The following is a 26315-nucleotide window of genomic DNA, read 5'->3' as shown; positions in this document are numbered from 1 at the left end:
TCCAGACCTTAACCCCACTGAGAACCTTTAGGATGTGCTTCAGAAGACTCCAACTCTCTCATCATCAATACAAGATCTGGGTGAAAAGTGAATACAGCTCTGGACAGGAATAAATGTTGTGAAGCTTATGGAAACGATGCCACGGTGAATGTGTGCTGGAATCAAAGCTAAAGGTGGTCCAACGAAATATTAGTGACTGTTTTGGACGGGCAGTGTAGGCTATATCCCCGTGGTCTTTATAAAATTTGAAGGTTTGAGGAAATGTTAACTAAATAATGGTAATAAGAGTCAGAGGAAACCTGATATCATGTAAAATGCTTTAAAGCAGCCCTCGGTCATAACTGTGTTGTATTTAAACCTGTATGTCATGAAGCCAGGACTCAGGCTGCACATTAGTTTATATGTTTGTAAAGGTTCCCTATGTCTGACATTCTGCTTCTCTCTGCTTGAACCTACTTTACTCATGTGGACTACATATGAAATAAGAAAATTCTAGTGAGTCAGTGACTTTTCCTGTTCTGTGCTCTGCAGCATAAACCATATATTTAGTGTAGAGTTTTTGCACAATTTGATACCGACATAAGCAGCTGTAGTCGTAGATACACTGGGGGATACGTCTTTAACAGTTTCTGGCAGAGAGTCACAGATATACCTGAAAACCACTGCGACTTATTGAGACCGAGATGCTCAAATCTTTTGTTTCCCATGGTGTTAATGAACGCAACAGCAGAGCATCACACCCCACACGCGGTATTATTGGTCACTTTGCTCTGTCAATCATTAACACTGCTACTTTCACAGGACCTGTCAACCAGAACTTCAACTAGAGTCTGATGTTTCTTAACATGCTCAAATGGATTCTACCTGTATTGCATTGAATTTCTGAAATATCAGAAATATAAAATATATTTTGTGTTGCCATGGCCCTTAAAGATTTTACCACATTTAAAAAAAACTTCTGAAGGTACCTGATTTTTATTATTTTTTTAACAGTCCTTAAACCAAGGGAACATGGAATTAAAGAGAACAACACTGTTTTACAATACTTACTCCAGTGTGCCCCAGACAACATGAATGCCCTTTGAAACATGTCATTCATTTTTAAAATCTTTACTTCTGCATTAGCGCAGAAGGAATGAAATACTTAAACAGCCAGTGTGAGTGATGGATTCAGTGCAGACACTCTAATATGACTAATATGTTTTATAATAACTTACAATTAATTGCAATATATTTCTGTGATACTGTTCATATACGTTAAAATACAGTACATTAAATTATAAAGACTTTAAATTACACCATTGATAAATAAACAGATAAGACTTTAGGAGTGAATAAATCGTCACTTTCAAACAGTCACACTAAATGGCAGATAGCAGGTACATTTTTTTCTTTTCACAGCTTATTAAAAATTCACTGCCTGTGTAATTCTTTGTAACTTATACATCTCAATATCTCCATATAGTGCATTTCTGATCATTACTATTATCAATGTGTTCAGTGAGATAAAATTCAGCAAGTGCAGTAAAAACTGCCTCCTGTCAACTAATTCGGAGAAATATTATTTAGAAGTGAGACATATTTTCAAACAGCAGCTCGTCTGTAAATTGTAATCAAACTGTTCATTTTTGTCTACCGACGATATCCGTTGTCTGGTTAGCGGGCAGGGTTCCATTAAAATTGTACACCAGGATAAATCAGTTTCAGTCTACTTTAACTACTTTTCTAAACCTGTGCACAACAATTTGAGGTTGTCATGGCAACAGTGCTTTTGCTTTGAGCTATGTTACCAATGAACTCCTTATGATCTTAGTTTTTGAGGAAATAACTAGAATAGGCAGTCCAATCTGACCCAGGCTGTATAAGCAGGAGGGGAAAAATAAGACCAAACTTGAAATTCAGGTTTGAGCTGTCTGGCATCAATCCAGTATCCAGCAAAATCCAGTGACTTCACAGAGTACATGCTGACCATTTGCTCCTCTACATCAAAAACAGTCACAGCATGATATTCAGTCCACTCAAGTGTAAATCATCAGCACTGTCAAGTCCACAGACTAGTACTATGCTGTAATGGATGTGATGAACAGATTTACATGTGTATACATTTTATTAACCATGGCAGCAGTTTTCAAGTTTTCAGTGGTAGTTACCATAACACTATGTGTACAGTACTGTCTAAGTCAGTGTCCTGATGATGTGTTTGAGAGTCTTCAGTCCTTACTTTCCCCAGCTGTGCTCTCTCAGAAGCCTTGTATATGGCAATAGGCTTCTAAGCTAGAGAAGAGGATGTAGAGGAACCAGAGTCCAAAGAAAAGCAATGAAGTAAGGACTTTGGGGACCCGTGGGCCTCCTAGTTCACCGCCTATGGACGGCCTCCGGCGTAGCATCAACACTCCCATACTTAGGAAGGCAAAAATGGTAAAGAGTGTGACAGAGAAGGCCAGCGATCCAGGGTCCACACGGAAGACTTTACCTTTGACTTCCCAATATATAGCAGCCACGGACCAGGCAATTCCTATGCCCAAAAACACATTAACTGCGTTGCTTCCTGTCACATTTCCCACAGATGCATCTGCATACTGGTCTTGAGTTGCAGCCACTTTACTGGCAAAGGTATCTGGGGGAAAAAAAAAAAGACTTTGTCAAGTCTATGGTTGAGAGGGTGTAAAAATTCCCCAAATTCACAATTTCCTTTTGTTTTTTTTATTTGTTTGGGTTTTTTTTTTGCTGCCGGTTTTTTCCCATTTAATGGAAAACTAACTACTGCACTGAATATAGCATATACACTGTCACTGTTTCAGAAGTGCTACATGCCTACTTATTAGCCTGGCTATGGTTTACATTAACTAAGGTTAAGTATAATAACATTGAGGATATACTGTATAACGTTACATACTGCATTTAACAAATAAAAACTCACCAGGAAGTGAAGTCCCCAGTGCAACAAAGACCACAGCAGTGACAGAGTCTCTCAGGCCTACGGTGCAGCCAAAATGGGATGCTAGGTCTCCAATAACGGCTGTTAGGACACCAATGACAGAGATTGACACTATGAAGCATGCCCAGCCATTCCAGTACTCAGTGGGCGGGACACAAGCAAATAGAATCTTCCAAAAAACACACACTATGTGCATGAAATAGTCGCAGCAGTTGGGCATTCTCTGCTCCTGTCCCTCCTCCTCATCACCATCACCTGTTTAATGAAAACAGTGACAATAAATCAAACAAAACAAGATGAAGGCATAACTTCAAATAATGCACATTAATATAGCTGCTGACCTGCACTGACTGTGACTGCTTCAATGAACTGCTCTCTCCATGAGTGAGAGCCAATCACTGCAGCCAGATTTGTATCCTTCAAGAGTTTGTCCACAGTTTTCTGTCAGAGCACATTGTATAGGTCACTTATGAGGCAAAGCCCATATTTCCCAAACTACTGGCTTCACTGATCTTCTATAGAGTTTGATAGAAGTTTCCAGAATTAACTGTCCCAAACATGACTCACAAAGCCCACACCAACACACACATACAAACTGTGCATCTCACATAAAAATGCGTGTAAAATGCATGAACAATGTTGAGATTTAAGAAAGGGTAGATGTAAATGTACAGCATTTTGAGTATAATGAAAAGTATTTAATAAGAAAATGAGATTATGTAACAGTTCCATGAACACTACATGCTGGCAAGAGCTGTACCTGGTCTAGTACTCCATTGGGAGACTGGTGTGAGAGAGAACACCAGGTAGTTAATAAAGTAAAAAAAAAAAAAAAAAAAAACTTTTTCACACTAAAACAACCAAATATGAATATGATATAAACACACGTGTGTTTATATCATATTTATATTTTGGAACAAAATTACTGTGAATACGCATTTGTCTGTCCCTTGTTTTCAGTCAGTTATTTGTATAGAAACTGGTATGTGATTCCTACCAACAGACAGTATCATACCTTAAACTCACAGGACTCCTCTATGATGACCTCTAGCCTGCTGTGCTCCCCTAGAATGGGTTTACCCATCTCAGAAATCCTACGGGCGTCTTCCTCCTCAGGGGTGGGGTTTTCTGTCAGGGAGCAAAGACACTGACATTGTAATATCTACTTTCTCATTTACAAAATACACATACACAAAAACCTCACATAAAGATACAGTCCCAAATCCCCTAAAGCTTAAATATAAAACAACAGGCAACACTCTGCACACACTTTCAAAGTAAAACATTTTTAAAGGTGCTGTGCACTGCCTCTATATTTCATGCATTTCCTGTTTAAATGGCATGGATGGGTTGGTATGAGAGAGGTATCAGACCATGCTGGTACTCATAATAAGCAACGCCATTTTCTAAACCTATCATACAATAGATGTGATGGAGAGCACATGCAATGATTTCATACACAAAATATAAGACAGCAACTAAAACAGCTGTCAGCGTTACCTCTTTGTAGCTTCACAGGCTCTAACGGTGCCATTGCTACCAAAAATTAGTTGTAAGCTAAAAAACTCAGTGTAACTGATTACACTAACAAAAAGAAGCAGGCCTTCAGATTTTCCTAAGAGAGTGAATTTGTGTTTCTGCTCTTCTGTAAATGAAAAGTAGAAAATTCTTTCTGCAGCATGAGGTTGCAAAGACCCCAGTGCCTGGAGATTCAGTCATGGAGTTTTCTTGGGTCTTTCAACACAACTTTATTGGTGATATTGATTCAAACGTCCTTACCCTGGTTGAGCAGCAGTGCTGTGGAGAAAGGCAGATAATGATTCAATACTAACAAATAACACCATTTTAATTCTCTAACCACTCTAACCTCTAACATATAAAGTGGTTCGAGAATCTAAAACACAACATTAAAAAATAAAAACACTAAACTTAGTTTAAGCATTGGCATTCATTTTCACTTTCATCCGATGAAGTAAACTGTTCATTACAAGCTGATGTAAGTGATTCTTTTGACCTCCGCTAACAAGCACATATCCAATTCCTGCACCATCCTGCTGACACATTGGATTACACATTGCGTCGTTACAGGCAACTAAAAGATCCGAAGCTCATAATAACTGTTGCACCTAAGACAGAGACTCAAGTGAATGGAATGGCTCTCGGGTAGGTATCCAACATACAGCCACCTGCTCTGCTGCTGTTATTGTTGTTACTTTATCATGTATTGTTTTATCTCTTCTATGAAAGAAAAAAAAAAGATCTTAAGATCTTTAAACTACAACTCACTCAGACATTAAAGGTGAAATTTAAAATGCATACGCACTCACCAGAGAGTCCCCGCTTCAGCCATTTGGGGTCCTCGAGCTCAATGAAGAAGTTTTCCTGCTTTTCATATTCTTCTACATTTATAATGCACACTTGTAAGGTCTGACTAGAGAGATGCAAGCACACACACAAAAACACACACTTATTATGATTACAAAATAGAAATATAAAGTTCTATTAAATGTGATTAATAAAACTACACATAACCTCTACAACTTAAATATTTGCTCTGCCATCTAAATCACATTGTCAATGGAAGGTGAACTAAATAATCCATAAGAATGGATCTGTAAATAATTCATGCCTAAACATAGTGTGCTCCTACTCAGTATACCACAAAAAAAATACTAAACTGACTTAATTTGCTGACTCAGAGTATACAAATACAGTAAACACAGTCACAACAGATTAAAAGAAATTAAATAAGGTGAACCACCCCTGCATTTCCTTATCAACTAGGATTCACCAATTGCCACACCTTACACCTATTGATTAATTACATAATAATATAACCATGTTATGTAAAAGAGCCTTTCACTAAATGTACCCATGTCCAAACACCTTATATCACCTGAAAATTTAATGTGAAAAGGATCTGTCGGCTTACATGGGGTGACTGGAGGTTCCCAGCCCTGAACGGAGATGGGATTATCTTTGGGTGTCAAGTCATCAGGTAATTCTGCCTAAAAGGACTGCCTCCACTTAAGAGTAGGTGACTGATCACCCATAGTAATTGTTCAGTGAGGTTCAGGTGCCCATTTCTATAACCACTAACAAACCGAAGTAGTATAAAAGCGTTTAAGGTGCTGTGTTTCAAAACTAGTGGTTCTGAAAGTTTTTTGATTATTGTACTTACAGTAAATCTGCCAAGAGACTGTCTCAACAGCTCACATTATAGTTTGTTTCATTATTTGGTTCATTAACTTGGCTGAAGATGTTTTTTCATGAGTTTTATTGAATATAACAGAAGTGCACTAGTAATATAATGTTTCATTGTCATGCCTCTAACTGCAATGTCCCTGGTTCGAGTCCGGCTGGGGACCTTTGGTGCATGTGACATAATAAACTGTAGAATACTGTATATGTATTCTTAAAAAACACATTCCTTTGATGGTTCTTGTTAATGTTGGTAACCATCACCTTCTTAGTGAGTGATTTTCTTACTGTGTAGTTTGCCAGTCAGTGCCTCACCTGGTCTGTTCATTGGTAAATTCCAGCTCCCCTCTGGTCTCCTCATAGTCCACACCAGCTTTGGCACTACCATCCTCTGTATGGTAGGGCACAGTAACGGTGCCCCTGGAGCCAGAGTTCCTCACCACTGTAACTGTCAGCGTGCCTGTGCTCTCACTAACCCGCAGCACCTGCTGGCCAAAGGTGAAGATGCCAGCATGGTCATCATCCAAGATAGTGACCGTGGCAACCAATGGGTCCACTAGTCGTCCCTTAGGTGGAGTTCCCGTTCCTTCGTTTCCACTTTCTTCTAACCTCAGGTTTTGAAGACGCACAAAGAAATGCTCGTCTTCCTCAAAGACATCATCGTCCAAGATAACAACCTGGAGAGTGCATAGTGTTGTACAGTCATGCTCCTCATAGATACACAAGGCAATAATGGTTTTAAGGCAGAAACTTGAATTACAGCACACCTTTTAAAATGACTAATTAGGGGTTGCATTGATATCAAACCCTGCAATATTACTGCTCTACAGTATTTTTATTTTACATTGACAAAACGTTGTAATTGACTACCTTTCACGTTGCCCTTTTCTTGCTCACCTTGATCTCTTTGTGAGTCTCCCCTGGCTTAAACACCAAGGTTCCCTTAGTGAATTCATAGTCTGCCCCCGCATTGGCAGAGCCATTTTCTGTACAGTAGTCCACATAGAAAGTGTTGTCACCAGTGCCCCCATCAAGGATCACTCCGAGGCTCAGAGAGCCACAGTTCTCGGTGCACTGGTACTGGGCACTTTCGAAACAAATGTGCGAGCATGTGGCCTTGTCAGCCTCCTGGCCTCCTGAACGGCGTGTGTGCTCAGCAGCATGTTTCTTTAATATGTTGCCAGCACCGATCAACATGCGTGTCGCCTGGACACGGTAGAAGGCGCGGCTCTTCTTCTGGTGGACCAAGGCAGTGTAATTGGCCATCTCAATCAGCTGGTCCAGGTCTTTGTCCGGATGTTTGTCTTTCAGGTCTTTCAGGATGCAAACCACCTATCCAAGAAATCAGTTGTAAACTAGCATTCATAGAGATGCTCACACTATACTCATACTATACACGCAAGCTGTGTGTATAGTAGTGTCATGCAGAGGGTTCGGTGGACTTCACATCAGAAGAACAAATTAATTGGTTTATACTAGCAAAAGTTCCTTGAGATAAAAATTTCTACACTAATGTAGGGAATTTGACCAAGAAAAACTCTTAATGCTCAGCCTCCTGTTGACCAACTTCCTGCTGTTCAGACTCCTGCTGTCACCACTTCTGCCATTCAGATTCCCACCTGTACTGAATCCTACTAGCCAAAGTAAACCTCATAATGCCTTAAATTCCCATTAAGTATGTTTAAAGTTACAAAATAATAGAACCACCAATGGTCCCAACTGGTTTGATATTCCACACTTCCACACGCACTTTCTTTGTTTCCTCATGCCTTTTAAGAATACTACAGCTGTATTCTTAAATTTATAAAGTGTGTCAACAACTGCGTTTGTCGCTGAGCCTGATCTTACCTCATCTTTGTTCTGGTCTAGTTCATTGCCTGTCTGAACAGAGACCGTAACACAGGAGGAGTTTCCAGGGCATGAACTGCCATCTGACAACTTTCCATCCATGATCACGTCAATGCCTTTAGGTGCAAGGTCCCCTTCCATTTCCACCACAATGCCGTGCCTCTTGTCAGCACGGTAACGCTTGTGCATGTATTTGTAGAAGAGCAGGCGACGGTCAGCAATCCAAGCCAAGATCACACACACCGGAAAGTAGAGCAGCGTCACTACAGCCTCCCACACCTGGAAGTATGAGCATTAAATTAATTATACATTTAATTAATTTGGAAATAAAGCCATGAATGTACAGCTATCATAAACACACCTCTACAATCCCAGGTGAGATGACAGCCAGGATGAGGTAGAGCCAAATGTAGGCAAAAATACTCCAGAAAGCCGTAATAAAAAACACACGCAGGTGTTTTATCTTGCGAGACTCTCCGTCAGGGATCACCCACACACACAGTCCAATTATCACAAACATATTGAAGGCAGCGCTGCCCACTATGGTTCCTGGGCCGAGTTCTCCTGCATCAAAGTTGTGTCCACATACCTGTCAATGTGACACAATTGAGGCACAAAATCTATAAGAATATGCTTGTTTTTAGTGAGGATTCTAAAATATTATTCATTATCCAAACATAACTAGACAAATAAAAACAGAGAATCAACTGTCATACAATGACCATACCATAGTCTGTCCACTCTGCTCTACCTAGCCCTACGTCTCTCTGTTGTCTTGTGCTTCATTATGCCACTGTTTTATAAATTTACAATAATAAGAATGCACCAGATTGATTAGAAAGGCGAGCTCAAAAGTTTTAGAAGCAAATATCTCGGCACTCTGCTGCAAAGCTGTTCAATAAGTCTGGATCACAGGAGGCTGTGACTGTACCTCCCCAAATCATTGTTTTCGAGAAAAATTCCAGACTACAGATTTCTGAATATAATACTTTCCCAATTAAAGGCAACTCTTTCTTGTGCCAGTGCTTACAGTATGTTAAATCATTTGAAATGTACCTCAATAACCGAAAGTAGGATCTCAGGCGCTGAGGAACCCAGGGCCATGAGTGTGAGGTTGGATACAGTCTCATTCCAGATCCTCACTGTTGTCACTGTAGTTTCACCGTTAGGTTTGGTGATAGTCACCTCCTTCTCCTACAAGAAAAGTTACCACTGAGCCCATGAAGTCAACTTTCCATTGATGAAACCAATGTGACATAATGATTCAAAATAAATGTTTAGAAAATGACATTTTGCATCAGCTGAATTTCTAATAGATTTATTTTCATTTCTATCAAAGATCTGTTATAAAGTTTAGTTAGCCCTTTTTAATGCTGTTGGAGAAGGACGATAGATGTAGCTAAGAACCTGGTGATGTGAACAACCTCTGAATTCTAACTATATGTGAAACAACAGGATACATTTGAGAAATCCAGAAGCTGTGGACATAGTCTTTAGAAGACATTGAGGGTAAGACTGAGTCTAATATTCTCTTAGGCATCAATACAAAGAATCAAAACTGTGTCAGGACTTTCAGTGTAATTGTAAAATGTGTCAAAACAACAAGCAGGAGGCTGACATTGGCTTTACATGCTGTGATTTTTAAACAGTAAAGCTTTTCTGAGAATCACTGAAACATTGTGCAATATTCTTACAGGGACCATGACCATCAAAAAGAAGACCAAACGTAGATGTAAATATATTACTGTAGTTTAATTTGATATGTGTTTACAAACCTTAGTTTTAATATAAGCACGTGTAGATCTTAATGACTAGGGGCCAATGTGGTAAAGAGACACACTGAATTTATAGATTTTGTCGTTTTTGATGTAATAGAATGTGTTTGAAGCATCATGAGCAAGAATACCTGAGAGGTGATGACTTCTATGGATGCCATGAAGCGATCTGCAATGATGGATACACCTAGGAACATGTACATGAGACCAAGGAAGTAGACAATGGCCCTTGCCGCCTGCTCCCCCAGTGGAGGGTTGAGTGGTAGCCAAACAGGGAGTAAGATACCAGGTTTACACACCACAGTGTCCAAACACTGCTTTCCAGACCCTGTGGAGTTACCAGTGGACTGAGGCAGCTCGGGGCCAGATGATCGCTCCACAACCTGTGGCCTAATAGAGATGCCAGGGTGGGACAGGAGGACAAGGGAGAGGAGGAGGAAAACAAATGGGGAAAGGTGAATGGGGAGGGGTCCCATGATATCCCTGAGTCAGGAGGACTGAGTCCTGGGGAGGTCACTTGGGTAGCTGCTGGGTCAGAAGACTCTCCTAGAGGCACAGAATGAGGCAGACAAGAAACATACAATCAGGTCTGACAGATTCACAGAACACATTCATTTAGCCCTTGTGTGAGTAGGGGTAATATCACACACTAGCACAAAAATATTGTAGATGAAAATGTAAATATAGAAAAACTGCAGCACAGAGATTTACAAATACAATATATTATTAGGTAAAACAACTGACCACAGACTATACAGACCATATTACTTTAAAATTATTTACTTCACATTCACACATCTGGTAATAAAACTACAGGCTCAGGGCCTGCTTATCTGCAGGCACCTGCATTCTAGTGAAGCAATTTCACCATGTGAACACAAGCCAGGGGTGAAACTACTGTACCGACAATTACTGTACTGTTAAACCTGCTATCACCCACTGCAGCTGCAGCCCACCTCGGTTTAACAACTACATGTACACGGTGTTGTTGTTAACATAATTGCCTATATACTGCAAGATGCTTTCAGCATGCCAGTTTAAATGAGAATTGTTACAAGGTTCCTGCAAGTTTCAACAGGTCAAATTTAAGGCAAAAAAAAAAAAAAAAAAAGAAATCTGACAGCTTTGAAAGTAACCTATGTTATATCTACATGGGAAAAAAATGAACCAAGGTGTATTCATGTTGAATATAAAAATTCAATATTTAATAATATATTAATATTCAGATGAATAGAAATCAAGATACTAGCACATTAACACAGCTAAAGGTGAAAGTTTTTTCCTGTTTGGACAAAAGGCTTCTACATTTTGGGCCAAAAGGCATCACTGTAGTGACACACATGCAGCCTTATCTGAGTGTAAACCATAGACTGTATATAAAGAATATATTTTTATAATCTATCTATTATTATTATCTTTATATACAGTATATGGTGTAAACATTTTCCCAATGACAAAACTAGAACTAGATTAATACATTAGGTGACATCAACTTGATGTTAAAATAATGAAGTTTAAACCAAATATGATTTAACATTTTTGACTTTAAAGATTAAAAAAGATCTGCAAAAAGTAAAAACCTAGAGGTATTTCCTGACATAAAAAAAATGAGTAAGTTGGTTCCCATTTCCTCCACTGAAGATGCCAAAAGAAATTGTCCAATTGAGAGGCAAACATTTAGTGCAAGTCACTGGAAAACAGCTAAAAGTGTGTTCTAACCTAAATATACCTGGAACTAAATGTTTTAGTTTTAGAAACAACCATACTTCTTGTTTTTAATCACTTACCCCTCTTGCTCCCATAAAATGTGGCCAAGCAAGCAGCCATTTTGAAAAGTGAGAAATCCTGTTGTGATGGACACACCCCCACAAATAAAAGGCCAGGATGTCCTAAACACAGGGCCACAGTTTCACTGCTGTAGGCCAGGGCTTAGTGAAAAGAAGAAGACAGACACCAAAAATGTACAAAGAATTGACAACAAAACATGTTGTGCCGTGGCTGTATGGTTTTGTCTGCCTGTTGGTCCATTGACTAGTCCAGGGGTATCAAACTCAGGGCGCGAACACTCAAACCACACTTTAGGTCCCGGGCCATGCAGAACATTTATTGAACAGACCAAAACTAAATGTTCTTTGAACATATATATGAATTAAAACAGACAGGATACAATATTATTCCCAAATAAATAAATGTAAACTTAACTTAAAATATTTTGCTCTCCATAAAAATATGAACATGCTGCAAATAAATCTGAAAAAAAAATTTTTTTTGATTTTGGGTAAAAGTTAAAATAATAAATCGAGAATCAGCTTTTCTCTTGGCTGGTGGTTAGGAGCTGGCTTTGACTTGAAATTAGTGTTGGGTGCATCAACAGACGCTTGATTTGACGTAATCACTGCAGGTAGCCCAGGCACCTGTTGCACTGCATTATGGGATTTGTAGCTTGTGTGTTATTATATTATGTATACTATAAATATATATATAATCATCTCGTGGGTCAGATGTAAGATGTAATGATGAGTTTGACACATATGGACTAGTCACACTAGCCCAGACTGAAATATTTCAATAACTATTAGATGAATGACCAGGATATCCCAACTTTGACTATGGATACCATTATAACTAATAAACATCAGCATGTTTGAAGTGTCATTCTGACAATATAACTAAACTGATGTTAGCTAGCATTTAAATCCAATAACCTCTGTGCTTATGTTTAACACAGTACATTTTGTGACTGAAAATTAAGTGGAACAGAAAGCTTTTTAATTTTAAGTCTTTTTAAAATAAAACTGATTACAAATGATATTTGGTGATTTCTCCACCAAATGTAATCTATAGTATTCTGTGTATTACAAGCACCTGTAAAATGCCTTTTCCCTTCCTGAATGATGACCCTATGTAACCAGCAGATAATGATCATCCACACACTACCAATTAATTGACTGACTTGACTGAGTCATCTTACCAGTATATAAAAATGACTGATAAGAAACCAAAGCCAGGTTGTTAAGCCATGCATCCCGTAGATGTTATTACCTGGCACTGCTGACTGAACTCTGGTGGTCACAATGACAAATTTAGGGCTCAAGCAGGTTTTTCTGCCTGCAGCATTGGTTTATCATATCTCTGGGTATTGTTACTTCAGAACAAATTTTTGTAGAACTTCTAAAATGTGAGGAAAATACTACACTCTAGTGTAGTAAATATGTGTTGATATTAAATTTAGTAGCATTTTCTTCTCAGGTCATTTTTGAGCATTTGTGTGTGGTCTGGATTAAACGAGAGGTTACTAATGCTATGTAGCAGACACGTGCCACAGTGCAGCAGACAGTGTGCAGGTTAAGGTCACGTGAGGATGTATAGATGTGACAACAGCAGGATGCTCAAAAGCTTTCAGTCTCTAATTCCTCCTGGGCCCACCACCTCCACCCACCTGTGCAGGTGAGACTGCACTATTGTGCACTGTGAGTTGAAACAGATACTGTGGTGCTGCATCTTTGATGCAGCCTGAGATCTGCCAGCTCATTATGGAGTTGTGATTCAGAAACACAGTACAGAGGGCCCGCTGCATCACATTTCACTTTCCAAGGTCTGCTATGGTTACCATGACCTCAGACAGAGGGCCACCTTACACCAGTGGGTGCTGGGGTGGGGGTGGGTGGAGGCTGACCAAAAATAACTTCTTATTTGGAAAACAATAGGGAACACAACAACAGACTTCTGTGGCAAAAGACAGCGCGTTATTTTAAGAGTAGTAAAATGAATCTTCTTGTCCAATCAATCGCCAAAACTGTCGCAGTCAACACATTTGTCTGAAACCAGCAATTTCGAATACATACTGTAGACACAAAAACTCATCACCTATACAAAAAGGATAAACAATAATAAAATGATTCAACATCTCATAAGAGCTGTATGACTCTTAAGAGCTTTCAAGAGTCATAAGAGCTCTACAGTATGTCACACAGGCAAATCATCAAACTTCTGACTTGTTCTGTATAGTAAGTGGTGAATTATCTGCAGAATGTAGCACAGCCACTCTGGGCTATACAGTATATGAGAGTTGGCTAATCAAAAAGCCAGTGCTGGAAGAGCTGAAATGCATTATTGATTCATGTATTCACCTAAATATAGAAGGGTATCGTTTCCCTTCATGTCACCTACAAGCAGCTTCGTAAACATCATTCAGGTGAAGAGCCTGATCTTTTTGATTGTTTGACTTTTTGATTAAAGGAACAGAAATGCTTACATCCACATACAGTACATGTTCCAATATAAAGCTCTCTTCTTACAAGCTCATATGCCTGGGGGGAAGGGGTCGTGAGTTGTTAACAGATCTGTGGTCTCACTGTCCACTTGTTGCACAGAGACAGTGAGCTGGGTGACAGCTCGTCTCCCTTACTGCCTCCAACACGGCCACTACCTGTCAGCACCGCCGATAAGTGATTGCCTGGGCTTAGTTTACACTGACGGGAGTTAGCACCTTTAACAGTTTAATATTTCCTGCCTTTACCCTGAAAGTGGGGTACAGCCAGGTAAAGGATGACGCTTCTGAGAGCATGAATTGAAAAATAATAGAAAATGAATGCATCATTATTTAAACTAGACACAAAAAAATACAGTTTTAAGTACCTAACTGACACGAATAACTGGAACCATTTCTCTCTCACATCCTAATACAACCTAAAAATATTTTAAATGAATAAATTGACATAACGAAACAACTGACGAGGGTCAAACACCCAGCAGCACACACCATCATTTTTTAAAACATGCTGCACACATAAATCTTTCCTGAAGTCTTTTAGTTTAGTCAGTATGGACTGACTAAACTAAAAGACTTCAGGCTACCTGTTAAGCTGGTTTCAAAAATGAAAAGAAAAAGGGATCAATGTGTATATGTTACACAGGAAAGTACACTAGAGCATTCATTACAGTACATTAACATCCGAAAACATTCAGATAACACAAATCAAGGCAGTTAGATAGTCTCTCTGTTTGATTGTCTCTCTGTTTGCAGTTCAAGTAAAGAGAGGAACAAGATCCATCCCTTTAATAAGTAACACAGGGCTCTGGCTTGCTGCTATGGGCATGTCAATGAACCACATGAATCACAGTGTAAGATAATCCACCAAACAGACACACACACAGGTAGACAGACAAAGACTGGGCCAAACCACAAATGCCGCATTAAAGGTATCTCATGAAGGGTTTTGTTGTAAACAAACACAGCTTTGTTTTCATTCAGCGTTTTTCACTTTTTACTTCTACTCTCGATTACATGAACATTATCTTGCATATAGCTGGAAACATATAAAAATGAATTTGCATTAGTATACAAGTCTCCAAAGGAAATCAACCCAATCCCTCAAATTCTTCAAGAGACGGTTTGGAAAATTCCATTTTATTTTGTCCATGATATTACTCATATGCTTTATTGAATAGTAATATATGTCACTAAACTGTTACTAGTTCTTGGTCCTAAAAACAGAAAGGAAGGGTAGTTAAAACATTATCTAGTTAAAACATTATCAGTTGTTTCCACTGAATCAAATTTTCCAGAACACAGTCTCTGCAAATGTTTAATCGTGTTTAATAATTTCTCACATAAAGTACTAGTTTAGCCACTGGATACAAGGCTATATAAGACAGTCTGTTATGACTCGTTAAACTACTGGATTTGAAGTTTGATTGTCAAAAATCAAGTTATCAAATGAGTGATCAGAGTATTTTCTCATTTTCTGAGTCATAAGCTATAATGACCCCTTGTTCTTGAGCTTCAATGATTAAGTTACTTGATATTACATTATATGATGAAATTCCTGAAAGGATAACATTTGTTCTTCCTCAGTCAAGGGTGGTGGTGATATGGAGGACTCTAAACACGATCACATCTTTACAGAAATAAAGGCTGACAAGAAGACTTAGAAAAGTGTAGATGTAACAGGTTTGAAACAGAGACCAAAACTGCAACACAAAGGTCCAACCAAAGATAGTGTAAATGAAAAACAAAACACAAACTGATGTATGAATCAAACCAAGGTCTGAACTGAACCTCGGATTTGGAATAATTATACTCCTATACAAAAGTAGTAAAAATATTACACTTAAGGTATAAGTTGGAAAAGAGACACTCCACAGACTCTTGGGTATTTAGACAGTAAGATAAGATATTAAACTCGGCCTGAAGACAAAGTTCTCAGCATCCCAAATGAATTAATTGGTTTTTGAGAAGTCCATCTATATGCAGCTGAGGAAAGGTAAGCCAAGTCGTGCACAGTCTCTGTTGCCTCTGGGTCAAAATTACCATCAATCTGGACAGCAGCAGTGCAAGCTCGGCTGAGCATGAGGCTTAGCTTACAGAGCAATGGGCACACTGCCACACCATTCAGTTCGTCAAGTATGGTGATCTGCTTTCAGTTACCACAGTTCAGCTCTGTTTCTATGACCATTTTATGAACAATATAATAGTAAATTTTCACTGTTTTCAACAATGGTCTTAGCAGGTGACAATGCAAAATGACCACAATATACTAGCGAAGTTTATGGAACATTGTTAATAAGGTGAGTACAAGTCACCTGCACCGTGTGCAGAATGTTAAGATCTTCTACTATAATCATTGTCAAATAAAATGTGGATTTGGAAATTAGGATATAAACTTTTTTTTTTTAATTCATTTAATTAATAGTTCAACGTGAAAAATCGAAATAAAAATAAAATTGCAGCTCTAGTCTTTGTAAACACACTTTATAGCTCTCTAAGCAGCCCCTGAACTTACATCTGATCACATTTTTGGATACTATGGATGCTGCTATACTGTATATGTGTAAAACTCTGTCATGATAATGTAAATATAATATAAGACATTGCTCAAAAGAAATGATCATCAATAATCACAGTAGTTATTTAAACTACAGGGATAGCAATCTGTGATTATGAATCAGTTTCACCCACTTTGATGAAAATAAAAGAGACAACAGGTGCAACAAGAACAAGACCCCAAGATACTTAAACCCCTCCACTTGAGGGAGGATCTCCCCTTGGAGGGTGCAAGCCACCTTTTTCTTGTTCACGAGTGAGGGAAAAAGGGAGCATGAGATTGACAGACGGATTGGTGCATCGGCAGCAGTAATGCGGTCGTTGTACCGGTCCGTCGTGGTGAAGAAGGAGCTGAGCCGAAAGGCAAAGCTCTCGATTTACCGGTCAGTCTACGTTCCTACCCTCACCTATGGTCATGAGCTTTGGGTCATGACCGAAAGGACAAGGTCGCGGATACAAGCGGCCGAAATGAGTTTCCTCCACAGAGTGGCTGGGCGCACCCTTAGTGACAGGGTGAGGAGCTCAGTCACCCGGGAGGAGCTCGGAGTAGAGCCGCTGCTCCTCTGCATCGAGAGGGGCCAGTTGAGGTGGCTTGGGCATCTGTTTCGGATGCCCCCGGGACGCCTCGTAGGGGAGGTTTTCCGGTCCTGTCCCACCGGGAGGAGGCCCCGGGGAAGACCCAGGACACGTTGGAGGGACTATGTCTCTCGGCTGGCCTGGGAACGCCTCGGTGTCCCCCCGGAAGAGCTGGAGGAGGTGTCTAGGGAGAGGGAAGTCTGGGGATCTCTGCTTAAGCTGCTCCCCCCGCGACCCGGTCCCGGATAAGCGGATGAGAATGGATGGATGGATGGAGGTGCAACAAGAGAATGTTTTGCATGGGACGACCACTGACAAATGCTGTCTCAGTGTTCAACACCACTGAAAATCAGGCAAACCTTGATGGTGACATTTTACTATTTACAAAGGTTTACTACAATTTATTAAAGTAGTGATTACAATACTGATTAAGACTACACTGTGCACTTAGAGCAGGGGTATCCAATCCCGGTCCTCGAGGGCCACTATCCTTGAGGATTTTGGTTTCCATTGACTTTTGTTTTGTCACTTTGTTATGAACATATTCTAAAATGTACACTAATAAATATTTTTAACTTCAAATGAGACACTGAGTCAATATAATGACTTTGGTTAATCTCTCACATTAAATACCTGACAAATCAAGGTCTATTCACACAGTATTAACAGCGTGACAAAATCACTTGCTGGCAAATTTATATCACCTCATGATAAAGTGCTGTGTAAAGGTTTAAGGAACTTGAGATGTATAGTTTATTGTTTGTCAGCCTTGGGAAGGTATCTGATCGGTCCCATTCTGCAGCACAACAAACCATCAGCTATATTCATTGTGAAGGACTTTCATGAGAGATAAGAAAAACGTGCTTCAGAAAGTCTGGCCCGCACAGAGCTCTGATCTCAACGTCACAGAGTCAGTCTGGGATTACATGGAGACACAGAACACAATGAGGCAGCTTAAGTCCACAGAAGACATGTGCTAACAGTAACCTACCAGCAACACAGAGTATCTTGAAAAACAGTGTGCAAATAGCTGTTTTGTAAAAATCTGTTAGCTAACCAAACTCCCTGTTCTACAGGCTCTGTACTACTAAAGACAAAAAGGCCATTGTGAACTAACATGGATGAGCAACTTAAACATTTCAAAGTTACAAAACAACTTCAAAATGTAATGTTTGCATAAAGGTTCTCAGGATGAAGAGGCAACAACAAGCCCTTTGTTTAAATATTTATCTACCTTCATGTTGAAGTAAGAACTTGCATTTTTGATAACTTGAGAAAGGTGAGTGCTACAGAGAGCCTACAGCCTAAAAATGAGTGGGGACAGGGTTACAGAGCACTGATAAATTATGTAGTGAAAGCGCTACGACCCTTCAGCACAGCAGAATGTCCAGAATGTCTGACTGGTAATTACCGTAGTTTCTATCACTATGTGTAGTGTTTGGTCTTTAAATCACAATTACAATTACTAATTGTGTTATTAATGTGATCAGAAAAATCTAGATTCGTCTTTTATTACACAAACTGTTGAAACTTACTTTGCTACTGAAATGAGTAATATAAAATCATATTCAGATTCAAATATGTTTTTATTTACAGCCCTATGACTCCATATACTGTATCTAAGGGGGATTTTAGGGTATGCATGATTTACCCACTGTGACATGTAAGAAAAGGCTCCTTGAGACCTCAAGAGTGATTAGGAAGTTCAGAGTCTCTTTTCCTCCCTAATCGGTCTGACTGTGAGGGAAATGTTCCATTTGACAACTCTATGCCACTCTCATCTCATGTTTCTCCCCCTCGAGCCATTCTGTCTCTGCTACAAACTTTACACACTTCCTTTTTCTCCACATGAGCCTTAGGCAGGTTCACTGTAAAGGAGGAGACAAGTGTACAGAGAAAGGCTGCATGGGGCCAGAGGCGAGGTGGACAGAAAGTGGTTGTTAGACAATGGACTGACAGCCAGCAGACAGCAGCTCCCTAGGTTTCCATTACCTGAGACACCCTGCCCAGGCACTGGTGGACCAGTCACCTTAGAAGGAACAGCATTCTCAACTTCGGTATGAAGCCAGATAGAGACACCTGTTATGCAATATTCAAGATAGTGTCAGAAACATCAACAACAGACAGAATATGTGCACACATCCTGATTGATGTAAAAATTGATAAGGTGTTCAGATTCATTACTTAACAGTAGTAACAGTAATAGCACCAATAGTTAGATACAGTTTAGTTCAGGGGTTTCCAACTTAAGGGTCGGACCCCTCAACAGAGGTCAGATAAATCACTAGGGGGTGCAACAAGAGTTTAGTTACACCCATCTCTATTTACGCTTTGAACCTTTGTCTAATCTTTACTTATTTGTGAAAAAAATAATTTATTTATTGTGTTGTGTATATTGAATTTTAAAAGGCCACATAGATAATTGGATTTTTAAAGTATTTTCCATTCCTTTTGGTAGATCCTAAGTCAGGCTGTCTTCTGTTTAACCACTCACCACTTTTAGATTAGGGGTAGATTTACAGTAGATGAGTAAGGATGTGATGATTGTAAAATGATAGTACACAAGGATACGTTTTTGTATGTTTTATGCTAGTGTTTGTACATGTGAGTTAACAACACACATTTAAAAATTATTATTAATACATTTATATTAATATTTTATTGACTAACAGTCAGTCACTCAGATGTATTAAATATATTAATGTATTTAATATATTGCAAAGTTGCATTATTGTCCACAAAAAATTTCAATATAATATTTTTCACCAAACCATGCAAGTTAAATCTACAACCCAAAGTTTGCAAACAAACATTATTTGATATTATTATATTTCCCTCTGGAATTAATAAAGTTTTATAGGTTTTAAAATCTTGAATCTTGATCATACATTTATGTACAGATGTGGAAAAATGTGTTGGTATCCTTAAATCCTCTTAAAGAAAGACAAACCCACAATGGTCACTGAAATAACTTGAAATTGACAAAGGTAATAATAAATAAAAATCTAAAAATTAACTCATGAAAATCAGGTATTGATTTTATTGTTGTGAGTGAGTGAAATTGTGGTTCAGCAGAAGAATTTCAACATTACATGTTGTAATCAGTCAGTCTGCCTATTTAAAGTGTGAAAAAAGTGCACCACAGAAAACTAAGGAGAGAGTTATATCAGAAGATTAGAAAAAAATTATAGACAAACATGTTAAAGGCTATGAGACCATCTCCAAGCAGCTTAATGTTCCTGTGACTACAGTTGCACATATTATTTAGAAGTTTAAGGTCAATATGGCTCCTTTTGGCAAGTCACATACAAAGAAAAGAACATTGTACCTACTATAAAACATGGATGAGGCTCGGTTATGTTCTGGGGTTACTTTGCTGCATCTGGCACAGGGAGTCTTAAATCTGTGCAGGGTACAATGAAATCACAAGACTGTCAAGGCATTCTGGAGCAAAACGTGCTGCTCAGTGTCAGAAAGCTTGGTCTTTGTCACATGTCATAGTCCTCCAACAGGATAATGACCCAAAACACACAGCTAAAAACACCCAGGAATGACTAAGAAGAAAATATTGGACTATTCTGAAGTGGACTTCTATCAGTCCTGATCTAAATCACATTGAACATCTGTGGAAAGATTCAAGATTCAAAATACTTTATTAATCCCAGAGGGTAATTGTTTTGTCTAGTTATAGTTTCTCTCAACTCAGACATAAAGAAAGGGAACCACAACCAGAAAGGATCCACACCAACACAAATACACTATAACATAAATAAAGAAAACTCAGTATATATACAGAATATGTAAGATGGATGAAAATAGGTCAATAATTATAGTCCAGAGTGAATGACAACAAATTCAGTCATTCAGTCAGTTCCCACTCCCCTTACAGGGAGCTGAAGAGCTGGAAGAGCTCAAACATGCAATCTGGAGTTTTTTTAAAAACACTCTGTTGAACCACAACTCAAAAGCAATGTCCGATTTTCATGAGTTAATTTATAGCACTTTTTTTTGGGGGGGGGGGGTTCTTTTTGTAACAATTTTGTCCACGTCTGTATAATACTGCTTGCACTTGGTAGCAAAAGCACTACTGTCAGTCTGTCACCACCTGACCCTTTTTAGAAATCTTTAATCTTTGAAATTGGGATTTTCTTTCCATTGTGACTCATTAAGGAAAACATCTCTACTTATTACCCAGTATAATGTATAATGTATAACACATTATGATAGCAAAAAAAAAAGTCTACAAATCACTATTTCCATTGGAAACTTTTTTTAACATCTCAGTCGCACACATGCTGTCACACATGCCTTGTTTTTTTCACCACGACCGCTTGAATTCATGGCAACAATCTAGTTTAGACCAACAAAATGTAACAAAATGTGCAGAGGCAGCCAGCAGGCCTGAACACACAATAGACCAGGGAGTCAATGAAAACAAAACAGACTCCCACAGGCACCAACTCTCATTTTCTAATCGCCCACACACACACATACAGTCACAGATAGACTGGTACTGTAAATACTATGCATTTCAGTATGTACGCTGCTGCGACCAAGCATTTCATTTATTTAATTACAGAGACTGTTAGAAATCAGTTACAATCCATATAATAATGAACACTGTGACTGACAGTGGGGCATACAACTATATTATTCCTGTCATCGATGGCATTTGCATGTATATTACAGTATTGTTATACATTAGTGGCATAAAGAGGTAAATCAATACACCATCTGTAGGTCCTGACTTCCCGAAATCAAGTAGGTTTCAAGCGGCGAGTCTGATTAACTGTACACTTATGCTGATTGTAGGGGACACGTGAGAAAAACATGAGGTGTAGTATAGCCCATTGTGCTGTGGCACCTACAGTCCGTGCACACATTGGTGCCTACATACAATGCTGCAGTGTTGCTTTACTTGAGCTGTCACATATGTGGGGGGGGGGGGGGTTGTATTTCAGGAGAAGTGTGAGTGAGGGTTAGTGGTGAACAGCTTCTAAATATAGGGCTAGTAACCATTATTTTTCTAATGAATAGAGCCTACAAAATATCTAGGTATACAACAATGTCATCAGTACACCAGCCAAAAAATTTACAAAAAACTTAACACTCACTTTTAAGAAACAGATACAAGCAAATGTTAATGTATTATTTGGAGAAAAAAAATATTATCAAAATAGCAGCATATTAATTGTTCACTAATAACTGACAAAAAAAAAGTATTTGTATAGCAGTACCAATGCAGGTCTCCTGTTTGCCTGTTCTGTGGTGCTGAAATGACTTAAAATTCGTCATTGTAATTCATACTTAAATACTACAGATAATACTAGTTAATGCCATATTTATAAAATATCTGAGAACACTGCATGGACAAGGATGTGAATAAGTAAAACAATGCAAAAACAGGTCTCATGAGTTTTGGGATGCTTATGTAAAAAACATGGGGAAAAGCGATACAAGCGATATCCCGTGTGTAATCAAATATAATGGACTGGCACTGGGGGTGAATTTACAGTCAGCGCCTAGTGTCTCACACATCACCAACTCTTGACACAGCTGTGGTAAAGCCAGCTCCATCATGGACACGAGAGATGGTCCAGCGGCACACTGCATGTGGCACTGCCAATCTGCTAAATGAATAATGCTTTTCATGCCACCTAAATGCCAGCTCTGTAGTCCAGCTCTTATTAGGGAATGTCAGGGAGAAAGCACAGTCGACCTTCAGAATAACATCAATAAGACTTTCTAAGTCTCCAGTCGGTACACACATTGGTACAATCTGGTTATATTAGACATAACAGTGGCAATCTAGCTTCAGTGTCTCCATTTAGCCAGGAGAAAGTGACAGTATGGGCTGCCAAAACACTTACAAGGGTGGTGCAGCTGCAGCAGGACAGATGTGTTTATCAAGCATCAGCTCTATGTACAGTAGTCATTTACAGCTGCTGGTGGTGATTCATATTAAAAAAAACATGTTAGTTAGATTAGAGTTGTGCATAGAAACTCTTATTTTGTATTTTTGTCCCTTTTTTTTATTGACCTTAAAAAAAAAACCTTTTGCTAAACTAGCTAGCTAACTTCCAAAACTAACAGTTTATAAAAAAAATCATCCTAAACGGGATTCACTGGGACAGTAGCTTTTAAACAGTACAGTCACAGCCACGTTAAACTCTATTTCTTCATGAAACTCATTTAATAACCCTCTTTCACCGACAGTCTTGTTGTTTAAGTCATTATAGCAATTAGCAAATAAAACTCCGGACGGGGGCACGAGGTGTAGCCTTTAGCAGTCCCCCCAGGAGAAACCGTTCATCCGCGGCACCTGTTCCTGCGTCCTTCCCCTCCACTCGTCTCTTACCTTTTGCTTTATGGCACAGCTCCACCAAAAGCTGCCATTGCTTCTGAAGATCTGGAAACAGCCGTGTGGTAAAACGATCCCCGTCTCGACACACAGCCTCAACTCACTGAGTGAACTTTCCCGTTAACTCCCATTGACGTTAACTAACGGCGGTGATGCTGCGAGCCCACGCGGGGGATTGTCGTGCCGCCTTCAGGGACCCCTCCGAAGTTCTGGCTTCAAATATTTTATTACCTTTTTTTTTTTTTATTGTTTGTGTTCGTAAATAATAAGGAGAATCTATGTGCTATTGTGATATTCCAGACCGAGCAAGTTTTTGTGCCAGCAACAATATGGAAGCACAAATGATGTATTTCTTATCCACGAATGTCTCGTCGACTTGTTTTCGTGAGGACGTGAAGGCAGCACAAGTGAAAGTGTGCGGCTGTACCGCTGATCGTTGAGCGCTGCCTCATCCGGTCAGTGGACGACCTGCCCGGAGCCGCATCAGCAAGCAAGGGACGTCGGGTTTCCTCTGGATTTTTATAAATTGGATAACTTCTTAATAGTGATACATATTCACACAAGTAATTATTTCTCTCTTTGTGCAAAACTGAGGCAGACTTTACCATTAGGCAAAGGTCGGCAATTACTTTGGGCCCCAAACTATCAGGGGCCCCATTCTAAACACCTAATGAATTTTTGGTTAAGCTTCCTTTTTGCTCTTCATTAATGAATGTCACGATAGAAAATTATTCTTGCCAGTAATTGTAAGGTTGAAGAAAATACAAACAATCAAAGTGACAAATTTATTATTAGTTATATTTTTATTGGTAAATAATAATCTTCCATGAAAACCTGAAATGGTTTAATAATTAGCAGCTTAGTCACCAGCCGGCTAAGTCAATTCAGAACTCCATTGAAAAAAGGATTAATTTACTGTTACTGACTGTTAGCAGTCTATGTTTTCATAGGGTCCTTTGAGTGGATATCTGTATTAAATTGTTGAAGTGAAAGTTAACTTTATTAAAGGTAACGTTATTGGAAAGCTTGTGATCTTTTATAGATTTTTTTTTTTTTTTTTTTTTTTTTTGATGGAATTAAACAGAGGTTTCTAGGATCAGCTCAACTCTGCAGATTATTCAGCTAGTCAGCACCAGCTTCATCAGAAGTTTCTAGCTTCTTTTTTCTCTTCTGCAGATCTCACTTTATTCACATTGTAAATGAGTTCAGACAGATGGTAAATCAACCACCGTAAGTTACCAAGAGGACTTGACCTTTTTCCAGAGTGAATGCTGGCATTTTGTCAGCCCCACAGCTTGATAGGTCACTGTTACATACACAGTGACAAACACTTCACTTCACAGCCTACAGTACAAGAGAGCAAGTCAAAATACCAAATACTCTGCTGGAAGTAAAATATGTTTCAGTCTGTATTAGTGGCTTCACTGTCAGGTCTGAACAAAAGGCCAACTGACAGAAATCATCGTCTATTATAGGGCAGTTTTATTAATAGGAAAAATGTAAAATGTAAGACAGTAGGTTGAATAAAAATAGATAACTGGTGCCATGTTCCTCTGTTGCACTATTATTATTACAAACCATTGTTGTATCTTATTAATGGTTGCATCTAGCTCAATATCTTATTAAGACAGAGTGTTTTTTTTTTTAAATAAATGCATGCTTGACAAGATTCTTTCTCTTTTTAAAATCAAACACACCCAAATATAGACGTCATGCAAACAAAATTCTACTCCTACATTTTTTTAAGCGTAAGTGAAATCTTTTTAAATTCTTTTTATTAATTTTTGAACCAGTTATATTTTAATTGTAACCATTTTTAAACAAAAAATCGTCCTGACATTGTCAGTAACAAAGTCTGTGTCTTTCTATAGCAACATGCTCTGTCCCTAGACCCTGTCATCGGATGGGGAAAACTACCACGTGATCCCATGTAGATGTTGTGTGTACCGAACAGGAAAACAAATTAGGTTTACATTTTGGGCAGGATGACAACAATATTAAGTATGTAATTTAAATTCAATTTAGTGTCCAAATTCAAAATTCCAAAATGGGTTCACTAGTTAAAGAGTTGTCTCGTAGGTGAGGGGGAAAAACCTAAAAATATGATTTTTTCCTGTAAATAAATGTTAATGTAAAAGGTAAAGTATGGTGGTGTAGTTGCTTTAATGTTTTTTTTTTCTTTTTCATTTTTAGACTTCTTAACTAATTTTAGATCTCATTTCATTCATCCTCACTTTGCCATTTTTATGCAAGTGTGTGCTACTGTACTTAGCTGTCTAGATGACTGAATTGAGGTAATAATTCATTAGAGATTCCTTGATAATCTAGAGATGGTTTGAAGAGGATGTGTTGTGTGGTTTTTGATTTGGACCTGTTCTAACCTTGTCTACTTGTGAGAACAGCAATATAAAGCCATATTAGTGAGAATGTTTTGGGTTGTCCTGCAGTGAAAAATCCCATTCAGTGTCCATCTATTTAATGATATTGTAGTTATAAATGTTGTTAATGCATTGATAAATACTAATAAATACTAACAGGGTTTAATCATCCAGTCTGCAGTTGTAAGGTACACACTGCTGATATGTACAATAGATGTTAGTTTAGATAAATCCTTTTCAGAAATACATTGTCCAATGGTCCCACTTGTCAAAGGGGGTTTTCCACAAGTTTAAGTAGACTTAAAGATTTATTCCTTTACATTTTTACCTTTTTTTAATAGTATTAACAGAGGGGCAGAGAGGAAATATTGTCGAAGAGAGTGGAGTATGATGTGCAGCACAGCATGTGCCG

The 26315-nt window shown here is 38.7% G+C and overlaps 1 protein-coding gene across 4 annotated transcripts; it reads right to left on the bottom strand.

Annotated features, from left to right (window-relative positions):
* Positions 1-974: 974 nt before the first annotated feature.
* slc8a2a (solute carrier family 8 member 2a) lies at positions 975-23656 on the bottom strand. Of its 4 annotated transcripts, none has more exons than XM_026369833.1 (13): positions 23523-23656; positions 9894-10308; positions 9044-9181; positions 8349-8576; positions 7988-8266; positions 7037-7471; positions 6455-6816; positions 5266-5369; positions 4718-4735; positions 3954-4066; positions 3280-3379; positions 2921-3193; positions 975-2617 (listed from the first exon to the last, which is right to left on the bottom strand). In XM_026369833.1, exons 2-13 carry the CDS (start codon positions 10236-10238, stop codon positions 2241-2243), a joined length of 2772 nt encoding a protein of 923 aa, XP_026225618.1. In that variant the 5' UTR covers positions 10239-10308; positions 23523-23656; the 3' UTR covers positions 975-2240. The 4 variants fall into 4 exon arrangements, with proteins under 4 accessions (XP_026225618.1, XP_026225620.1, XP_026225621.1 ...); XM_026369835.1 differs by lacking the exon at positions 23523-23656 and adding an exon at positions 11550-11587; XM_026369836.1 differs by lacking the exon at positions 4718-4735.
* Between the last annotated feature and the right edge of the window lie 2659 nt (positions 23657-26315).

The sequence above is a fragment of the Anabas testudineus genome, chromosome 14 (assembly GCF_900324465.2).
Source record: "Anabas testudineus chromosome 14, fAnaTes1.2, whole genome shotgun sequence".
Lineage (NCBI taxonomy): Eukaryota > Metazoa > Chordata > Actinopteri > Anabantiformes > Anabantidae > Anabas > Anabas testudineus.
Note: the sequence above shows the minus strand (reverse complement) of the source record. Positions and strands in the feature narration are given on the sequence as shown.

Bases quoted from the DNA above. Each gene is read 5' to 3' on its own strand.
- slc8a2a (XM_026369833.1), bottom strand. From the start codon at position 10,238: ATGGGACCCCTCCCCATTCACCTTTCCCCATTTGTTTTCCTCCTCCTC. The intron at 9,182-9,893 runs GTATTCTTGCTC...CTTTTCTTGTAG, and splicing joins TAGAAGTCATCACCTCTCAG to GAGAAGGAGGTGACTATCAC. The intron at 6,817-7,036 runs GTGAGCAAGAAA...TGCACTCTCCAG, and splicing joins AGACTCACAAAGAGATCAAG to GTTGTTATCTTGGACGATGA.